The sequence below is a fragment of the Haemaphysalis longicornis genome, unplaced genomic scaffold (genome assembly GCF_048455015.1).
Source record: "Haemaphysalis longicornis isolate Haplotype H1 unplaced genomic scaffold, Haemaphysalis longicornis Haplotype H1 scaffold_3, whole genome shotgun sequence".
Lineage (NCBI taxonomy): Eukaryota > Metazoa > Arthropoda > Arachnida > Ixodida > Ixodidae > Haemaphysalis > Haemaphysalis longicornis.
Window position 1 is genome coordinate 225243883 of NW_027526335.1, and position 21004 is coordinate 225264886.

The window sequence follows — 21004 nt, forward strand, 5'->3', positions numbered from 1 at the left end:
ACAGTCGATCAGGATTCTGGGCATGCACCTGGACGATAACTATACCGCCTCTACCTGGTTCCAAAGGACATTAAAGACGTGCAAGCAAATTCTTCACGTTCTCAGACGTATTTAAAACCTTTCGAGAGGTGTCAAGGAAAGGGAGATGCGGCAGATTGTGCAAGCATTGCTAGTCTCGCGTATTGTCTACGGACTTCCTTACCACCCGGTCAATCGCACCCAGAAGCTTGCACTCGAAAGGCTGCTCAATGAAGCACGACGCATTGTCACGGGGCTTCCCCGCTACACCCGCCTCGAAGCGCTGAAGAGCTGCAGCCTTATTAACGACTTGTCCGAGATTACAGACACTCACCGGCACACGCAAGAAGTCCGGCTTCGTTCGACAGAGGCTGGCCGTGACACCCTTCGACGTTTGGGCTATAACACTAGTGGCCTACCATTACTCCCGCGACGCACACCTCCGTGCGAGTACATTACCATTACAGATGGCAAGCCACTGCCCGTCCACATGGGACCTCATCACGGCGGTCGAGGAGCAGCCCATGCGAAACGTCACGCCCGCTCCACACAGGCGGCATTTAGGCACGAGCGTGTCATCTACACGGACGTGGCCATGCCCACTACGGTATAGACTCGCACATTGTGTACGCCACGGCCTGGTTCGACGAAACAACTGGACTTCAAGGTCGCCGTCACCACGTCGGTGTCACTCCGGCCCACAGCACACAAGCTGAACTGCAAGCTATCTGTGACTATCTCGACGCAGCTCTCCAGGAAGACCTAACAAGCTCCCCTGTACATCACCATGTGTACACAGACTCACAGGTAGCGTATCGAGCCTGTGCCAATGTGCAGTTCACCAGCCCCGTCACCGAAGTCATTCGCCGCAACGTTATGAAACTCCGGGCATCGGGTAACGGCTTCACACTTCACTGGGTTCCAGCACACTGCGGCATCTCTGGAAATGAGAAAGTGCACCGACTAGCACGCGCACATTTACTCTCCGTGCTAGCTCGGAGCCCCTCCCCACTCGTGGCTACGACGTCCTTTTCTGTCCCTAGAGAAGAAGCCGATCCCACGGCTGAACGGCAGCTTAGTCAAACGCGCCGGACAGCTTACCTCGTAGCCATGGCCAACCCCCTCCAGATCCCTGCAGTTCCTTCCCCTGAGTTCTCCCGGCGGGAAACTGTGATCATCCGACGGATTCAGACGGGAACACTGCTCACACCGTCTTTGCTCCACTGTTTTCATCGCCGTGGGGCCGCTCCCAGTGTCCCGAGCACCTGCAGCACTTGCCATACCAGGGCAGACCTACAACATCTAGTGTGGGACTGCCCCCGCTACAGTATTCCTCGGTACCGTGCCCTCACCAACGTGCGACTTGGACCCTGGCCCACGTCTCTCCAGTCCTGGTCCTGTCCGCCACCAAAAGCTCCTGCTGGGTACGCTACTAGCTTGTGGCGCGCCCTGCTGCTTTTTCTGTTGGACCCCGCAGCACCAGTCGTTGGCGACCGGCTTTGTGGCGACGCGCTGGTCAGTACGGTGGCTATGACTCCAGGCGACCATAGTGTTGCGTCCATGCCGCTGACGCGGTGAATGGCGGCATTATCCTTTCCCACTTTCCCTTTCCCTACCAATCCCCTACCGACCCATCTATCCATAGCAGCTCGCAAGCGCAAGAAAATGGAATAAACGTGTCTTCAATCAATCAATTCCAAAGCGGAACGCGTCAGCACACGCTAAAACCGGCCACAACAGCCTTCGCGAGCTGAGCGTCAGTAGCGCGAACTGTTTCGTGCTTCGACCTTGAGGCGCGGACGCACGTGAACTGTTTTCTTGGTATTTTTGCGAGCGCCGCGCGCAAACCTGGACGACGTCTGGCGGCGTGTTACCAAACGCTTCGCTGCACAGCGTCCCACGTGACATATGTGATGTCACTGCACGTGCTATTCTATTGAGCTGCTGCTAAAACGATGCCGCCGTTAAGGTTGTGTGGCATGAGACTTCTGGGTACTTGCGCTGACGGTCTGAGTTCGAGCCCAGCGGGTCTTTGAAATTTCTCTTTCTAAACTTAATTCTTTTATTTATTGCGGATAAACTCAATTCGTCGTGTTGTTTCGTTATTGACGGTGATTTCCTATGTTTGAAGTCGCTTTAGGTTCGAAGCGCAGCCTGTCAACACGTTTAATTAACTTCCTGGATTGTGCAGCGAAACTAACGCCGCCGGGCGCTTCTCGGGAGTAACTGAGCCGGGTTTTCTGATGACGCCGCTCACATTACGGCCAGCAAGAAAGCTCCACAGTTACAAGTAAATTAAAAGGCATTGTGTGTTTGTGGTTGTGGGCTGTGGGAAAAACGCTGTTGTGCAGCACAGCACGGTAATTTTTGGTGGCCATCTTATTGGCTAGCATGAAGATTACCGACAATTATTCGGCTTAGTTGGCAAAATGGCGGAGTTATTATCGACAAAACTACGCAGCTATTAAAGGGATAAATTTATTTAAGGTGTATTATATCGATAGAAATTAGGTATTGATCTGAAATTGGACCCGACGGATTCAGAAAATGTACTGTACAACCAAATTTTTAAAGCGAAACTGTAACGAGCAATATTTCGCAAATTCTATTAAAAATTAAGAACGTTAAACTAAATTAAGCGAAACATTAAACATTAAAACTAAATTAAAATAAACATTAAACTAAATATTAGGAAAGTTTCATGGGGCTAGGCGTGTCGACGCGGTTTAGAACCATGCATTGAGTAAGATATTTTTATTTATTTTTTCTGAAGCATAAAACGAAATGCAATAACCTTTTGCGTTTAGAGTTGTTTTTACTATGCTCCCAGAATTTGTTTATCGTCTGTCATGTATTTTTATGTTTTGTTATGCGTGTTCTTCTTGTTTGTTTTCTTTATTTTTTGTATTTATTGTAATCAGGGAGTAATCTTGTTACTTTGTTGCAAAACTTTCAACTTCTTGTACGACGTTATGTAGTGCCTTAGGGCCCTTAAGGTTGAATAAATTTATTTATTTATTTATTTATTTATTTATTTATTTATTTATTTATTTATTTATTTATTTATTTACTGCAGACCACACAACACGTGGTCCAAGCAGGACGGGCAGTCACGCATCACAAAGAGCAAAAGAGTGAACTAAAAGGGTGGAAAGCTGGGCGAGTTGGTAAGGTGACATCTAGAAACAGCCCAACACGGACGAGGACGGAAGAAGTAGACAAGACGAGCGCATCCGAAGGTTGGGGTACGCATGCGTCAGTAAACCGTCAATTACACTTTGTGAAAAGGAATATGGCTTCTTATCTAGCACGTGCTGTGATACATGATTACTGGGCTGGGAATTATTCCACGTCTTTTGAAATTGTGATTGCCCCAGCGATTATCATTTGTACTAGCTGCACGGGGACTAGAGTGTGCCCGCTAGGCTTGCTGTTGGGTGTTTTCTCCCTTTTATCTTTCTTTTCCTTTGAACTCAAAGTGATAAATTATGCGCTTTCAATGAAATAAAAACCAGTTGTGAGTCAGCGCTAGAAGAGTGAACTAAGCTTAAGCACGAACGCAATAAATAACAAAGTGAGTAAAATGAAAAAATATATACAGTGCTACGTAGACAAATATGCACAATGCGAGAAACATACATACTATGCAAGGCGGTCACGCTCTGACAAGGAGTTCCACTCAGACACCGTGTCCGGAAAAAAAGGAATTTTATGTGTCTTTTTTAGCAAAATATGGTGTAAAGAGTTTGGTTGGTGATGTCTTGTATTTCTGGTTGACAAATGGGTTCAATACAATGAAGGGTCAATCGCAAATCTATGGTTAAGCAAGGAACTCAGGACGTTTAAGCGGAGTTGCCTTCTTCTAGACTGAAGTAGTGGAATGTTGTCAGCTGACATTAGTTCCGATGGATAGTCCGTGCGACGAAATTTAGAATATATAAAGCGAACTGCTTTACTCTGAATTCCTTCCAATTTATCTATGTTACATTTCGTGTAGGGATCCCACACTACGCATGCGGATTGTAATTTTGGTCGATTGTAGAATTGATACCACAGACAGAGGTGGTGAACCGCGAAACTTGTGTCTCAAGAAGCATATTTTTCTGAAAGCAGATGCGCAAATGTTATCAATGTGTGAATTCCAAGACACTTTAGCAGTGAACGTAACACCTAAATAGTTGTAGTTATTGACCTGTTTAACTGTACACGAACCAAGGGAATAAGCATAGTGAAGGGGATAATTTTTTCGAGTTATACACATGGAAACTGTTTTTCTGTATTTACAATCATACCCCATTTGTTGCACCATTTGTATATGTAGTCTATATTTTTGTTTAGCTCTATTTGATCATGTGTGCTATGAATTTCACGAAATAAAACGCAGTCGTCTGCGAACAACCGAATCTGGACGGCTGGCTCAATTACATCTACGATATTATTTAGGTAACACAAAAATAGCAAGGGCCCCAATACACTGGTTTGGCGTACACCCGACGTGACTGGCAAAAGACTCGTATTTTGACCCACGATGGCCACGTACTGCACCCGATTACTCAGGTATTCAGCTACCCATGCGACCAATACCTTCGAAGGACCTATTTTATTTTATTTGTAGATTATATTCTCATGAGGAACTTTATCGAAGGCCTTACAGAAGTCTAGAAAAATGGTGTATATCTGAATGTTATTATCGAGGGCGCCGGAAAAAGCATGCGTAATGGTAACAAGGTGCGTCACGGTCGAATACTTTTTTTAAAGCCGTGCTGCTGTATAGCGTGTGTTTGAAGAAATTTTGTAATCTGGTTCGCTATAATGTGTTCTATTACTTTACAGCATGAGGAAGTTAGAGATATTGGCCTGTAATTAGGTACTGATACTCTGTCGCCTTTCTTGAAGATAGGCGCCACTCGGGCCATTTTCGAGTCACGCGGCAATGTTGCTGTTGACAGGGAAGCATGGAAGATTACAAACAGGAATTTTCCAACGCATTCGGCATAACGTCCAACAAAGACATCGGGGAGTTCGTCAGGACCGCAACTCTTTTTCGTATTAAGGTTTACAAGCATGGAAAACAAACGAGCATATGAAATGAAATTGACTTCGCATGGTTGAGATGACACTACAGAAGATGTAGATGCTCCGGACACATTAAACGCACTATGAAAATATGTGTTGAAATGATTTGCAATGTCGCCAGAATTTGTAACTATGCGGCCGTCAAGTACAATCTTCGAAACGGGTTTATTCCTATCTTTAAGATAATTCCAGACCTTGGCAGGATCATTCTTTATAAAACTGGTCATTAAGGTTTTAAAGTAGTATTGTTTTGAGCGATGCATTTTTTGAGCAAGGATTCTTTTAGGCTCCTTTGAAAACTGTGCGCTGCGCATGCTGCTTTCTAAGGCGGTTAACTTTTCTTTTTAGTTTAAAAATTGTATGAGTCATCCATGGCTTTTGATTCAGGTTGTCCTTAAACAATGATATTGGACCTTCTGCTTCGGTTTTCAAGATCATCGATCCTTGCTTCAAGATTCGCAATCTGTGGCTGGCATGACGTGACCTTTATTTCTTTATTTCTATTTCTAACCTTTATTTCTAACCTTTATTTCTAATTCTTTGTCTATATCGGTCAAGCGTTTTTCTTTAACCTCCTTGATGTCAGTTGCGATTTCACCAAGTTGTTTTGCTATTTGTTCTAGAGTAAGGCCGGGGTTAGTCTCAATGTCGCCACTTAGCCAAAGGATGCTCCTAACAGATGACGCCACATCAAACAATGTGCAACATATTCCGCTACTGAACTAGCGTGGGCACGGTAACACCACCAAGAATGGATCGCTAGAACGAAAGCACTTTCCGTATCGTTTGCTTACCTGTACAAAATACAGGACGGGATTAGATGCGACCAACATGGTGGTGATGCCGCCGTGCCCAGTGCCAGCCGGGCTGACCCAGCCCAGTCCTCGGGAGTGCCTTTTATAGCAGAACCGGCTGATGACGTCCCCCAGCAACTGGTCACGTGGTGATGTGGTGGTATCTTGGTTTGGAACACTGATGGGCTTGTGTACAATAAGGCCGGGAGATTGACAGTCGGTTCGTGGCAGTCGGAGGCGTTCCACTCATGCGCCGGTACAACTTTCGTCGCACCAGCGCACGTTTCGTTGACGATGCGCACCAGGCCAAATGTCTGTACAAAACACAGGAAGGGATTAGATGCGACCCACATGGTGTATTTAAATGAAATTTTCCCTTAAAGTTTTGAGTTGTATTTTTGTCTGGTTTGGAGCGACTGCTCTATTACGCGAGGTCTGGCAAACTCATCACTGTGTCGCAATGACCTTGAGCTGCCCGAGCTCCAGTGTGGCGCCGTGTCGTGCCAAAACGTATCAGTTGCGGAGAGTTGTCGGAGCTGCACTCGCTCAGAGCCTTGGCGCGGCGGTTCCACTTCAGTACGCCTGCGCTGAACAGGAACCTAAAACAGCGCTCAGGACGGGGAAAAAACAAGGAGGCTCCACATACAAAGCGCTGCGTATCTGTAGCCTCCCTCTTTTTTGTCACGTCCTTTGATGATATGAACCAACACGCCCCAGACCTCCTTTGCCTCGGCATAACGGCTGCTTTGCCGGCGCTTGATCGCTCAGTCTCGCGATGGATGGCGTGCCACCATTGGGGTGGTGGCGTCCCACGTGTGAACTAGCTTTCACAAGGTTTTGTGTGCATAGCCCTTGCAATACCAACCAAAGAGATCCTTAGCTCACAATAATTATAGTGTACAGTTGTTAAACCTTGTTTCTTTAGTGAAGCTATTACGGGGCCCAAAGCGTAAGAGCATGTATAGCGTGTAGCCTCCAGCCAAGTAGTATGTCTGAATTTAGAAAAGTTGAGATTCCAAGGCGGGCGACTTTAATCAGGAGCCCTCCACTAGTGCGTGCCTCTTAGCCAAGGTGCAACATCAGAGCAAAGAGAGCCAAAATAGCCAAATATTTTCTGTTAACCTCCGGGGAGCTCCAACAAATGAAGACAACCGAGTAACGGTGTCCGAGTAGAATTACATCGTGGCGTTACTGAAGTTTAAACGCTCAATACAATGGGCCGGCATTTACAACCAGGCTGGTAAATGGTGCGAGGTTGATTTTGCTTACAAATATTGCTGTTCTTTTATTGACGTTCCAATGATTCTTCATAATGAATCGCTCTAAGTATACAGACGAATAGGACGCTAACAGGACTGCAGTCGTCTGAGCAGATCTGTTTCTGCTCCTTCATGTTTTGGTTTTAGATTTTGTCGGTTTTACGGTGCGATCGCCGCGTGTCGCTCTTGTGTGTATATTTAGGTGTTCCCCGTTTCTCGCATCCTTTTATAGTAAACAGTTGCAAGTTTGCGCCTCGTCCCATTCCTGTTAGCGTCCTATTTGTCTGTATACTCAGCGCCATTCAGTATGAAGCATCAGCAACTAGCCCCGTTCTAGGTCCTTTTGAATGTGTTTCTTACAATGCATGGTTGCAAATTGCGCATCATGACGTGAGTGGCTTTGAAGCGAAGTTTTAACGCAAAAGCCTTCGATATCGATGTTTTACGGTACGCATGAGGTGGAAAAAGTCGTTGTTCGGTACACAGAATCGTCCAAAAAATGTTGAAGTTGCGGAAATGCGGCCGCGCGAGTCAGGAAATAGAAAAGGCGCTCGCCGGGAAAGGAAAGCAGGTGCGGCAAAGGAGGGTAATCCGCAGCCGCACGCGCCCTACGGGCTGCTCTAATTGGAGACGGTACCCCGAGGAGCCGCTCCTGTCGACGGCTAGCTAGCTGAACGAGCTTCGGGTGGTGCTCTCTAAACGGCTTGAGAAGTGCTGCCGGGCGCGTCCGCAAAGATCCACACAAAGGTGAAAAACAAAAGCACGCCAACAGGAGGTCCCACTGGGCTTTCCCTTAACCAGATGCTTTGAAAGGTGTACGCATGCCCAGCGACTGTTTTGTTCTTTATATAGCATTTTACACTTATGAAAAAGTAAAAGGAATAGCACTTTCTACCCGTAGACACGCTGGTGTCCTACTGAAATAGCGAGCGAATTTTCTGTCTCGTACAAGGTTATTCCCGAACTACGTCATGGGTACGTGATCGCAACAAATGAGTGAGTCGTGCTTTAGACGACCGGAAATGAATCGCGGTTGAAGGCAACGCATCAACACTACAGGCTATTTTAAATTTTCTTGAATGTATTTTTAGAGTAAATTTTCATGATGTTCAGAAATGCCAACAAAACGTACCTTATGGTCCATCGCCTTACAGAGTTTATTCCTTTTTCTTAAATTAGAACGCAGGCTAAGGAAGGAAAGGGGAACGAGTCAGCTGGCCGCGTGACTGAGAAGGAACAGCAAGTTTCCACTTATGTAAGTTTACTGCCCTTCATTTTAGTGTGAAAACGCCACATAACAAAAAAGAGTTCTCTTCAGCTGCGCTAGCCTCTCGTTGGTAATAGCAGCTCGTAATGGGGATCCCAGTCGGTCCTCACTGTTGATGAAGCTGAACCTTGAGGACGCACCAAATGCACCAAGCATGACCCTGTTCCTAACTTTTGTCAGTAAACTAAAGATTGGGCTGTAAATGCTGGTGGCGATACCATGGAATGTTCTTAAGCTATAGCAGTGTTGCCGCACTAAATTAAAGAAAAAAAGGTTGTGAGTGCGCTTCTACAAAGGACGTTTCAACGAGAACTCCTCCCATTAACTCAACTCCAGATGTATACTGTACTCACACAACCTGTACCGTTGTGTCAGTTGGCAGCTCACAGTTAGTATTTACATGCGCCAAGGTGAATGAAGAAGAGGACGCCGACTGCTCAAGCGCTGGGTGGCCCCATAAGCCGCCAACGTTTGCCAGGGCGACCGCCGAGGCAGGTGCGCACAAGTTTGTGTGTCACACGAAGCATCGCGTGCCGCATGCGTCGAGCGCGAGCGACGTTTATCTCGTTCCGCTAACTTGAGGGTCAGCCTAGGCCGGTCCAATCGGCACGATATTCAAAGCACGAGCACACTAATTATATCCGAACCGCAACGGACACTTTTCGAACCATTAATCGCAGGCCTGCTGGGTGCAAACCACAGCTTAATACGAGCAGTATTATAGGAAGCAGCGGAAATCTCAGCGCGCGTGAAATTCTAGAAATGACTTAGGCGCCGTTATTAGGCTCTGCCTATACACGTCCGCAAGGCGCCCATCATGTCATCTTACCCAGCGCGATGGCTCAGTGGCTATGGCGTTGTGTTGCTGAACCCTAGGTCGCGGGGTTCGATTCCCAGCTGCGGCGGCCGCTTTTCTGATGGAGCCGAAAAGCGAAAATACCCGTGCGTTCGAGATTCGTCGCATGTTCAAGATCCCAAGGTGGCCAAAAGTAATCAGGAGCCCTCACCTACGGCGCGCTTAATCGCCTGTTTAATGTTGCTTCCGGGTAGGCCGACCCGAGCCGAGCTCCGTCGCCTGCGACCTACGTGTAGTAGCGTGGTGAAGCGAGCGGCCAGCCATTGTTGCTGCCTCGTAGAAGACCAGAAGCCGTAGGCAAACTTAACGCGTTTAATTCATAGCGAGAGATGAGCCGAAGCCAAAGAACAATGCCCCGACGGGCGAGGTTACGGTACAGGGCTCGAGCAGAGGGGCAGCATTTATTCACTGCTCAAACTGGAATGAACTACAGCGCTTCGGGGTCTTATTGATACCCAAAGCTCTAATGGTCAAAACACGCGTTCCCTCTAGATTCTGCACACGACACGAGCGGCACAGACACACACAACACTCTTTCCAGAGATCGCAAGCGGTCGGTAGTAGCGGCGCACGGTGCACGAGAGAGGGCAGAGAGGAGTTCTCCGCAGCGGACGCGGGGCTTCCGCGTCCTTCGGGCAAGTCTCAGCGTGTTGCGGCGGCACGCCACCGCACTTTCATCATGCCAATAGGGAGTTTTAGAATAGTTGGCCCAAACGCTCTGAGGCGCCTAAGCCTCTTGGGGCGTCGTACTGCGCATGCGCAGGCAGAACCAAAGCCGTTCTTGGAGTTTTGGGTTTGCGTTTACCACGCACGCTATTTCGCTGAAATAGCGGGCGCCCCAAAGCTGGAGTTTGCGTTCTTGCATCGCTCTCGCAGCCGGCGAGACTGCGCGTGACCATGGCTGAAGCGAAACCTGCGGCTCGTTCGTCGACTCGCCCGGTCAACTACGACGATCGCTGAGCGGAATTTGTTGATTCCGCACGTCGTTCGCTTTCTGCCTTCAGAAACAGTCCGCGCACACGCTGGCCGGCCCTGCCCGCTCGGCACGCTCAGTGGCTCGAACCGGCGCAGACCATGGTAGCAACCGCCTGTCGCTGCTCTTCCAAATCAATCTGATCGCTAAAAAGAAGCTCCACATGCAAGAAAGTAGGTGTTAGTGTGATGAAAAATTGTGCTAGGGCTTGTTGTCAGGATTGGATTGGATTGGAAAAAATTTATTGAGCATAAAAGTGGGTGGCTTTCTCAGTCCAGATAGCCGCGAGCCAGCGGAGCTGCTTCGGCGCGAGTGATGAGGCGTTCTTGGTCCTCGCACCGTGAGCTGGCCAGTTCCCGCTCCCACTGCTCAGGGGATGGGGAAGGGAGGGGGTTTGCCGCGTAGGGGCATTCCCAGACCAGGTGGTAGGTAGTGTTTGGGACGGAGCAACAAGGGCAGTTGTAGGGGTAAGTGGAGCCAGAGATGCAGTGGAGTATCGTGGTGTTGTAGAACGTGTTGGTCTGCAGTCGACGCCAAATGCGAGCCGCCTGTGTGCTGAGGGATGGGTGAGGAGGAGGGTATTGAACCCGCAGTTGGCGATAATGATATAACATTTCAGTGTATCGGGGAGGGACCGGGGGACAGATGGAGGGTTCGGAAAGGTCCTCTTCCGTCGACGAAAACACCCGGAATGTAAGAGCGCGGGCAGCGGCGTGTGCGGACTCGTTTCCCTCGAGGGAAGAATGGCCTGGTGTCCGTAGAATCTGGATGGGGTGGGGGCGGGGGGGGGGAATGCTTGATTGATGCTTCAGCGCTGATGGAGAGATGCGGCCTGTAGAGTAGTTGCGGCAAGCCTGTTGCGCATCTGTGAGGATTTCCACGTAGTTGGAGGAAGCCGTGGTCGCTGCTAGAGCGATGGCTGTCTCTTCAGCCGTCGTGGTGCTTGCGTGGAGAAGGCTCAGGGAGGTAACATTAACAGATTTGGAGTCGACGACAACCAGTGCGTGAGCAGGGCGGGGTGTATACGGAGCGACGTCCGTGTACCGGGTGTCCGGTTTGTTGTGGTATTCGGCTCGGAGGCGGGTGACGCGGGCCGGTGTTCTGCATTGATTGAAGGAAGGGTGCATGTGTTTTGGAATGGGAGACATGAAAATATGAGCGCGGAGTGACAGAGGGATACGCTAGGGGGTGTCTAAAGGAAGAGGAGTGGGGTAGCCTAGTTTATTTATTTATTTATTTATTTATTTATTTATTTATTTATTTATTTAAGAACATACTGCAGGCCATGAAGGCGCAAGCAGGAGGGGCATAATGTGGTAACAATATAAACTAAACGTTAATACAAACAGTAAACAGCAAAAAAGCAGAAACAAGAACTGGAGTATAAAACAGTGAACGCTAGGCGCAACTACAAAGGCACAACTAAACATTTGCTTCTAATGAACCAAGAAAGTATAGACAATTTGCGGGTGTGCTGTTCCAATCATTAATTGTGCGGGGGAAAAAAGAAAATTTAAACAGATTGGTAGAAGCGAATATTGGGGTTAAGGTCAGAGAATGGGAATGACGAGTACGGCGAGTGGCAAGGGATTTCAAGAAGGAACTACATCCAAAGCCAGTTTGCGGTGATAAAGTAAATACATTAATTTAAGGCGGAGAAACTGTCTTCTGCACTGCGAGGTTGGAATTCTGTTGTTTCGCAAGAGCTCAGGAAGCGAATCTGTGCGATGAAATTTTGAATAAACAAACCGAATAGCTCTCCTTTGGATCTTTTCTAATAAGTCAATATTCTTTGATGTATGAGGGTCCCAAACAGCACAAGCATACTCTTGTTTAGGTCTAATTAGCGTTGTGTATGCAAGTAGTTTAACATTAGTTGGAGCGTCTCGAAGCTCATGCCGAAGTAAACATAATTTACGAAAGTAAGAGGAAGAAACGTTAGTAACATGCGAGTTCCAGCTTAAGTTATTTGTTAAAGTTATGCCCAAATATTTATATTCCTGAACTTGGTTTAAGCGGTTTCCTGTAAGAGAGTACGAAAATTGATGAGGATTCCGTTTATTGGTGATGCGAAGGGAGGCGGTTTTATCTGCGTTCAGTACCACACCCCATTCAAGGCTCCAGGACAGGATTGCAGCGAGTGAGGAGTTTAGAGCTTCCTGGTCACTAATAGAATGAATATTATTAAATATAACGCAGTCGTCGATGAAAAGTCGAATATGGACGGGTTCTTTGATTACTGAGACAACATCACTACAGTAAATTAGAAAAAAGTATGGGACCAAGAACGCTACCCTGAGGGACTCCGTAGGTGACTGTAAGAGTACTACAAATAGAACCATCAATGTCTACATATTCGCTTCGATGAGACAAATAATCTGAAACCCATGCTACAAGAAAAGAAGGCAGCCCGATGAGATGCAGTTTGTGAATTAGTTTATGATGCGCTACTAAATCAAACGCTTTGCTGAATTCTAAAAAAATTAGATCTACCTGCCCACCATCATCGAGTGTTGAAGCAAAAGAATGAACAATTGAACATAATTGAGTTGTGGTTGAAAAGCCCTTCCTAAAACCATGTTGCAGTGGAGATAGAATCTGGTGTTCGTCAAGAAAATTTAAGATAGGAGTTGGTACTATATGCTCTAGAAGTTTCCATGAGGACGACAGAATAGAAATTGGACGATAGTTAGCGAAAGAAACAGGGTCACCTTTCTTAAAGATAGGAACAACCCGCGCCACTTTAACATCCTGAGGTATAATAGCAGATCTAATGGGCGCCTGAAAAAACAATAACGAGGAAATTGGCAAAGGGTTCAACATTACGACGCAAGAAAGCGTTGGGTAAACCATCGGGTCCTGGAGAAGATTTTAGTTTTAAATTGAGGAGCATGTTAAGAACGCCATCGTAAGACACCACATTAATATCTGGGGAACTTCAAGTTATTAGAGGGGGTACACCAGAGCTAGAAAAGATGCTGTGAAAGTATCGGTTAAACTGGCAAGCGATATCCGAGGAGTTATCTAAAAATGCGCCGTCGTGCGAATTCTTATAAATCTTTTTACGTTCCCTGACAAAGCTCCAAAATTTCTGGGAGTCCTCTTTTATAAAAATTGGCAGGGTAGTATTAAAATAAAAAAATTAAAGCCGTTCCACTCAACGTGAAAGCTGTCGTAAATGCAGAGCAGTGATTCGCCATAACGGCCTGTGGCACAGTTATCCGCTTACTGCTACTACCCATCACGCTCTTCGCCTCCCTGTCTAACTTCTTTCTGGATGAATTGAACGGAAGTTTGTCCAAAGCAGTTCAAATTTCCCGCCTTCGCAGTGCTCGCGCGCCCCCTGCCTGGAACGAACAGCGCGAGCGGTTCTTGCACGTGCCGGCACCTTACTGCGCAGTCCACAACGCGTTGTTTTTGGCGGTCCCATTTCCCCGCGAGGGGGACTCGAGTAAATGCGTCGCATAGGGGGTGGGTGTATTGCGTTAACGTTTAGTGTTTGGGGAGTTGGTGGTAGTGAATGCGTTGTATCAGCAGCTTCTTGACGTAGTTTGAATAAGTCAAGGATATAAGGCGCGTTCCTAGCCTCCGATTTTGTTTCGGCTTTGTGGCGCAGTGGGTAGAGCACCATGTACATTGCGTTCCGCCCGCAGGGTCGAGGGATCAAACCCAGGCGCCGGTTGGTATGTTTTATATAGTGTAGGCGGAGGGGTGCGGACAGCGACGGTGCGGACTACGACGGACGTCAACACGGGTGACATCGTGAGTTACTAAAATGTTCTGCATTTAAAACTCTTGGCCTGACGGATCTCTTGCGCAAGCGCAAAGCGGACTTGTTGAAGTTGAGAAGGGACGCAACGCATAGATCGCAAGCGCTTGGCTTTGCGCTTTAAGTGAATTATCTTTCGATTGATCCAGGGGGTGAATTTGTTAGTTTTCTTAGTTTTGGTGGGTGTGAAATGGTCTAGGCAAAAATAACACATTTTTTTGATAATGTTCCAAAGTAGAAAGACACCATAATGATCAAATTTAACAAGTTGTGCACTGAGGTAATCAAGAAGTGCCACGTCATTGGCGCGTGCGAAATCTAAGTTGTTAATACTGCATGGCTTAGTCATATGCTTACAGCACAAAAACAAGGTTACAGAGACGATGCTATGGTCAGATAAAAGAGGCTCGACCGAAACTTCGTACTGGTTGATAGAACGCGGGAGAAAAACAAGATCAACTAGAGAACATGAATTGCCGGCAAAACGCGTCGGTTGACATACAACTTGAACGAGATTGTGAGGCAGCAGCATATCAAAAATTACATTTGAGTTGTTTGAAGTAGGAGCGTCAGCGCCCGAACTCAAGCGTTCCCAATCAATGTTTGGGAGGTTAAAATAACCGGTAATAATTCATTTCTGGTTATTATATTGGGCCATATGCGACTGTAAATTCAACAAGAAGTCAGGCGCTGATTCCGGAGGTCTGTAAATGGCACATAATATGAAAACATTCTCAAAAAGTTTTATCCTCAGGAAAAGACTTTCACTATATTCAGCTTCAGGAAGAGAAGTAGCCTCAACACAGGATTTAACAATGACTGCGACACCGCCACCACGGGTTAGCCCATTTCTGCGGAAAATATTGTTACGGTGACGCTCAGGCGTTGAGGGGTTAGCTGAGGGTTTATTTAAAAAACCTGGATGAGGACCATCGCTGAGCGTCGTGTCCGAGCCCTGGATACCCGAAAAGCACCTCGTTCTTCTCTTCGTCGCCCCGGCGTTTTCGCCGGCGGGATTGGCCTGTGACATAGTCAATGCCATCCACCGTGCACAACATTCAACAAGTTATGTTGAATGTTGAACGAAACCCGCCGGGTGAGTCACTCAGCAGCACCAGGGTGATAAGACTTTAGCCGGGGGACGTGCACAAGTTGGATCTTGCTGGACCGGCGACCATGTGTTGTGAGGCGCGAAATGACGTAGGTCACGTCGCTTACACGGTCGAGAATAACGAATGGTACAGTGTAACGCGACAAAAACTTGCTACACAGTCCGCGTTTCCTAAAGGGAGTCCATAACCACACGAAATAACCTTTACAGAATGATACACTGCGGTGGCGAACGCCGTATCTCTGTTTAGACCGGGACTGTGATGCAAGGGTGCGCAGGCGAGCTAATTGGCGGGACTGTTCGGCCAGGCACAGAGTCTTGGCAACTGACTCCTCGTCGTGCAACGAGAATGGCAGGATGGTGTCCAGAGGAGTGCGAGGATTGCGTGAGTAGACGAGGTAGAAGGGACTGTAGCCGGTTGTTTCGTGCTTGGCCGTGTTGTACGCGTAAGTTATCAAAGACAATACTTCATCCCAGTTTTTGTGTTCTCATGCCACGTACATTGAAATCATGTTGAGAAGTGTTCGATCTGTGCGTTCAACAAGTCCGTTGGTCTGCGGATGATATGGTGTAGCATGGCGAAACTGTGAGGTGCAAAGGCGAAGTAGCTCCTCTACAACATCCGCAATAAATTGGCGGCCACGATCACTGATAAGCACGCGCGGAGCGCTGTGCCTCAGAATCATAAAATTTAGCAGGAACATAGAAACCGAGGCTGCTGAAGCTGTTGGTACAGCCGCAGTTTCTGCGTAACGCGTCAGGTGGTCCACGGAGACGATAACCCAGCGGCGTCCAGCTGGCGTCCGTGGAAGTGGGCCAACGAAATCAATCCCGACTTTCTCGAATGGAGCAGTTGGTGAATTCACAGGATGGAGGAGGCCGGGTGGTGTGGTTGCAGGTCGCTTGTAGCGCTGACCCTCCATACAACTGGCGACGTATTTTTCAGTCGTGCGCCGCATGTTGGGCCAGTAAAAGCGTTCTTGTGCGCGGCGTAATGTGCGAGCGGAGCCAAGGTGCCCAGACGTCAGGTCATCATGCATAGCTCGAATCACGCAAGGGCGCAGCCGCTCGGGTACAACGAGAAGGAACCGCTCTCCAGTCGCATTGTAGTTAGCTTTGTAGAGCAGACCATCCCGAAGAGAAAAGTGGTGGGTAGGGGTGGAGTCACGAGCAGTGGCGAAGAAGGACGCTAGCTTGGGGTCACCTTGCTGTTCTCGCCGGAAGGTTTCTATGTCAGGGAATGTCTCAACGACTGCTGCAAGATAGTCATCGAAATTGTGAGCGTCGCACGCGGTAGATAAAACTGGGAGCCGGGAAGGCAGTCAGCGTTGGTGTGCCGGCGGCCGCTTTTGTAAGAAACAACGAAATCATATTCTTGGAGTCTGAGGGCCCAGCGGGCGAGCCGTCCAGATGGGTCATGAAGCCCAACGAGCCAACATAAGGAGAGGTGGTCCGTAACAATTGTAAAAGGCCGTCCATAGATGTAAAAGCAAAACTTATGCACAGGAAACATCACGGCCAAACATTCTTGCTCAGTCACTGTATACTTTTTCTCAGGTTTGCTGAGCGTGCGGCTGGCGTAGGCAATTAGATGGTCAGTGCCGTGAAGTCTCTGCACAAGGACTGCTCCGATTCTGATCCCGCTGGCGTCCGTATGCACTTCTGTAGGAGCAGTCGGATCGAAATGGCGTAGTGTTAGCCCCGACGTGAGAAGAAATTTCAGTTGAGAAAAGGAGACTTCGCAATCAGATGTCCAGTAAAAACTGGAACCTCCCTCGCGGGAACTCCTGTGTAGATGCGACGCATACGGGGTTCACGTTGCAGCGTTGGACAGCGGAGGAACGGCGCTGGAACGATGGAGCGGAGCGGCGCAGGCACCGCATTTTAGAGCGCGCGTAACGGTGAGGGGACGCGCCGGGGCCAGTGCGTCTGCCGCGGCTATGACGCAACACAATCCAACACCATCCACTTTAATCCAATCCAATCCAAATTCAATCCAATCCAAGCCAAGCCAATCCAATAGAATCCAATCCAATGCCCCTCGCGAGAGAGTGTTCGCTATCGGAGAGGAGAGGGCGTGAGCGGCGGAGAGCGCCGCTGGCGCGGTGAGGAGAATGGGAGAGGGGTGGACGCCGACAACGCCGGATGGATGCAGGGACAAGGCGAGTGAATGAGATGCGTTCGCATCTAAAAGGAGCATTTTTGCGCAACAGAGAAGACAGAGGAGAAGCAGGCTCTGCAAAATTTGGTACAAACCGACGAAAGTAGGAGCATAGCCCAGGAAACTTCGTAGGTCGCGCACAGACTTTGCTTAAACTGACTCATGGCTTCAATCTTTTGTGGATCAGGTCTAACGCCATCTTTCTCGACTAGATGCCCCAACACTAAGGTTTGGCGCTCACCGAAGGGGCATTTTTTTTAATTGAGCAGAAGGCCGGCTTTTTGCAGGTAGTTCAGGACCATGTCAAGACGGGTGTTGTGCTCTTCAAAAGTGCGTCCAAAAATTACTACGTCGTCCAGGTAGCACAGACAAATCTCCCACTTTAAACTGCGCAAAATTGTGTCCATGAACCTTTCAAATGTAGCTGGGGCGTTACAAAGGCCAAAGGGCATGACGTTAAACTCAAATAGCCAGTCAGGAGTCACAAAAGCCGTCTTCTCTTTGTGGGCCGGATCCATCGGAATTTGCCAGTAACCAGATCTTGAGTCAACTGACGAAAAGTAGGAGGCGGAGTGCAGAGAGTCATTGACATCATCTATGCGAGGAAGAGGGTACACGTCCTTCTTTGTAATTGCGTTCAGGCGTCTGTAGTCAACACAGAATCGCCAGGAACCATCCTTCTTCTTCACCAGGATTACCGGCGCTGCCCAAGGGCTAGCTGATTCCTGTACCACTCCCTTCTGTAGCATCTAGTTGACCTGGTCTGCGATGACCTTCCTCTCGCCAGGAGAAACCCGATACGGGTTTTGCCGGGGCGGGCGGGCGGTTCCGGTGTCTATGCTGCGGCGCGTGCGAGAAGGCGGGATTTCGGTCTTGTTGCCGGGGTTGGTGGAAAAGTCAAACACTGTCGCATGCCTTGAAAGAACATGGGCCAATGCCTCCCTCTCGGCAGAAGAAAGACCTTTGTTTATCATCTTCAAAAGCTGTTCGCCACGCGTACCGCAGTCACCCTGGGAATCGCAAGTTTCGTCACGCACTGTTGCCAGGGGTACTCTGGTATCCTTTTCAAACAGCACAAGCTTCATCCCTAGCGGCAGAATGGTACTAGCTGCTGAGCAGTTAACTGCGCTTATGAAACTGCGCCCACCGGGTACGGAAATCAAACAGTGCGGCAGCAAAACATCCTTCTTGGCGCAGTTCGGCAGAATGGGCTTACAAGTGCACAAAAGGAAGGCTCCACAGCACCGCAGACCATGAGGTACAAAGGACGCTGATCGGGGAGGTAGAACCAGGTCTTCCGAAACAACCTAAGCGTGTTCGCTCGAACCTGAAGATTCTTCGGCAAGTGCAGAGTAAAGAAGACTGCTTACACAGAGTTGGCCAGTCGCACAATCTAACTTAGCACCACATTTTTGCAAGAAGTCAATACCAAGAATAACCTCGTGTGTAGACTTCTGGAGTACCGCAAATTCGGCTTTGAAGCTTTTGCCCCTAATGACACATCCACTATACAAGTACCAAGGGGCCACAACGGTTCACCACCAACGCCTCGAAATGTGGCACTGCGATCCCAGCTGAATATTACTTTAGTCCCAAGGCTGTGTTTAAATGTCTTACTCATCACAGAAACTGTTGCCCCAGTGTCAACCAAAGCCATCGTTGGCACACCATCAATTAAAACTTCAATCTTATTTTTGACCATGTAAACGGGCAGAGGTATGTTTCGTAAAGGCTGTCCGGCGACCTCACCTCCATCGGCCGTGCCGGCTAGTTTCCCGGCGGTGGCGACATTGGACGGCGGCGAGGTGATGTAGACTGGCGCTGGTGTTGGCGTAGAGGCGGTGGAGTCAAACTTCTGTCCGAAGTGGGGGAGCCATAGCGTGGACCAGTCGGCTGGTTGTTACGTGTTGACGACAGTGGTGGATACCATCGAGTTCCAGGGTTGAGGTTATTGGGCCGAGGAAACGTGAACGTGGGATCGTCGTTGGGTCCTTGGCGCCGACGGCGACAAAACCGCGAAATATGGCCGACTAGTCCACATCGATAGCAGGTGGGTGGTTGGCGGCGAGGATACTGCTGACCAGGCGAGAATTGCCTTCTTGGAAAACTCGAGCGATGGTGCTCTTCCGGGTAGTAGACGCCCTGTATACCATGGGAATCACGATGAAACTCTTCCCGTTGCTGGTAGTGGGGCGCCATAGTCGTCCACGTCAGCAACGTTGACCGACGGCCGGGAGGAGCCAACATGTGCTGTTGAATGGCAACAAGTGGGTGACGCATCGCGGAGGAAGCTTCCGTCGCGAGAGGGTGTCCAGCAATGAGTGACGTCTCCATGCCGCAGGAGCTCCTCGCGAACAATTTGTCGGATAGTCGCAGAGAAGTCGGCAGGTGAGCTGACGTCCACGCTGGCCACCGTTGTGACGTTAGCTAGTCGGCCAAACTTGGGTGTAATCCGACGCGCCTTCAAAGTTTCAAACGTACGGCAGTGGCGAATCACATCGGTGACCATATTCAAGCTGTCCTTGCCGACAAGGAAATTGTATACGTCTTCTGCGATCCCCTTGAGGACATGCCCAACTCTGTCATCTTCTGGCATGCTGGCGTCAACGATTCGGCACAGCTTGAGGATTTCCTCAATGTAAGTTGTACATGTTTCCCCGGGCACTTGCGCTCTCGGGAGAAGCGTCTGTTCGGCCTTCTTCTTCTTCGCTATCGAGTCACCAAATCCCTTCCTAATTTCTAAAACAAACCGTTCCCATGTGGTCAACGCTACCTCGTGGTTTTCAAACCACGTCGTTGCTGTCTCGTCCAAGTAGATTTCGATGTTCGCGCGTCGGGCCACAGCGTCCCAGCGGTTATATTTAATCAATCTTTCATAATGAGCAAGCCATTCATCCACGTCTTCTCCGGCCTTCCCTAAAAATGACTGGGGTTCCTGATGGGGCTGCCAGCTGCCCGTCAGTGGTGTCTGGGAACTGCCTGCAGGCGGAGCCATCGTTTCTTGGACGGGCGGGAGGCCAGCAACGCGACGGCTTCGGCGGAGGTCCAGGGACTCTGTTGTCCGCGGCGTCGTACCCCGCACCTCTTGCCAAAAACTGTTACGGTGACGCCCAGGCGTTGAGGGGTGAGCTGAGTGTTTATTTAAAACCCTGGGTGAGAGGACCGTCACTGAGCGTCGTGTCCGAGCCCTGGATACCCGAAAAGCACCTCGTTCTTCTCTTCCTTGCCCCGGCGTTTTCGCCGGCGGGATTGGCCTGTGACATAGTCAATGAATGCCATCTACTGTGCACAACATTCAACAAGTTATGATGTAGCGTTACAATATTGTAAGTCGGAGGTATTAAATCATCATAGTGAATGCCGTCGTGAAGTCAGGTTTCCGTTAAAACTACAATGTGCGGGTCATGAGATAATAAGAGGGATTCCAGCTGCTCAGTCTTATTAACGACGCTGCGCGTGTTGATATTAAGCAGTCTGATACATTTGGAACGAGCCGGTCAAGATGAACTGAGATCACTGGTTAAACTCGAAGCAACGCTACGCAATGCGCGTGCAGGGTTTGTTACAGGAGAAGTGGCGGAAACTTCATGATCGACGGGTTTAGACGGAAATTTCAAAGGTGGAAGTTTTTGTCGCTCATTTGTTGTTTCGTTCCATAAGTAGCGATCATCGCCTTTTTTTAACGTATCATGAAACAGACCTACTTTCTTACCCTCTAGC

At 48.8% G+C, this 21004-nt stretch overlaps 1 protein-coding gene across 4 annotated transcripts in view; it reads left to right on the forward strand.

Annotated features, from left to right (window-relative positions):
* LOC144176019 (multidrug resistance protein mrp-7-like) overlaps positions 1 to 21004 on the forward strand; it is a 367249-nt gene that overhangs the window by 283251 nt on the left and 62994 nt on the right. For all 4 annotated transcript variants that reach the window (XM_077705122.1, XM_077705124.1, XM_077705123.1 and 1 more), the window contains one exon: positions 8327 to 8402. In XM_077705122.1, the coding sequence (XP_077561248.1) occupies positions 8327 to 8402 (76 nt within the window). The remainder of the gene's footprint in view (positions 1 to 8326; positions 8403 to 21004) is intronic.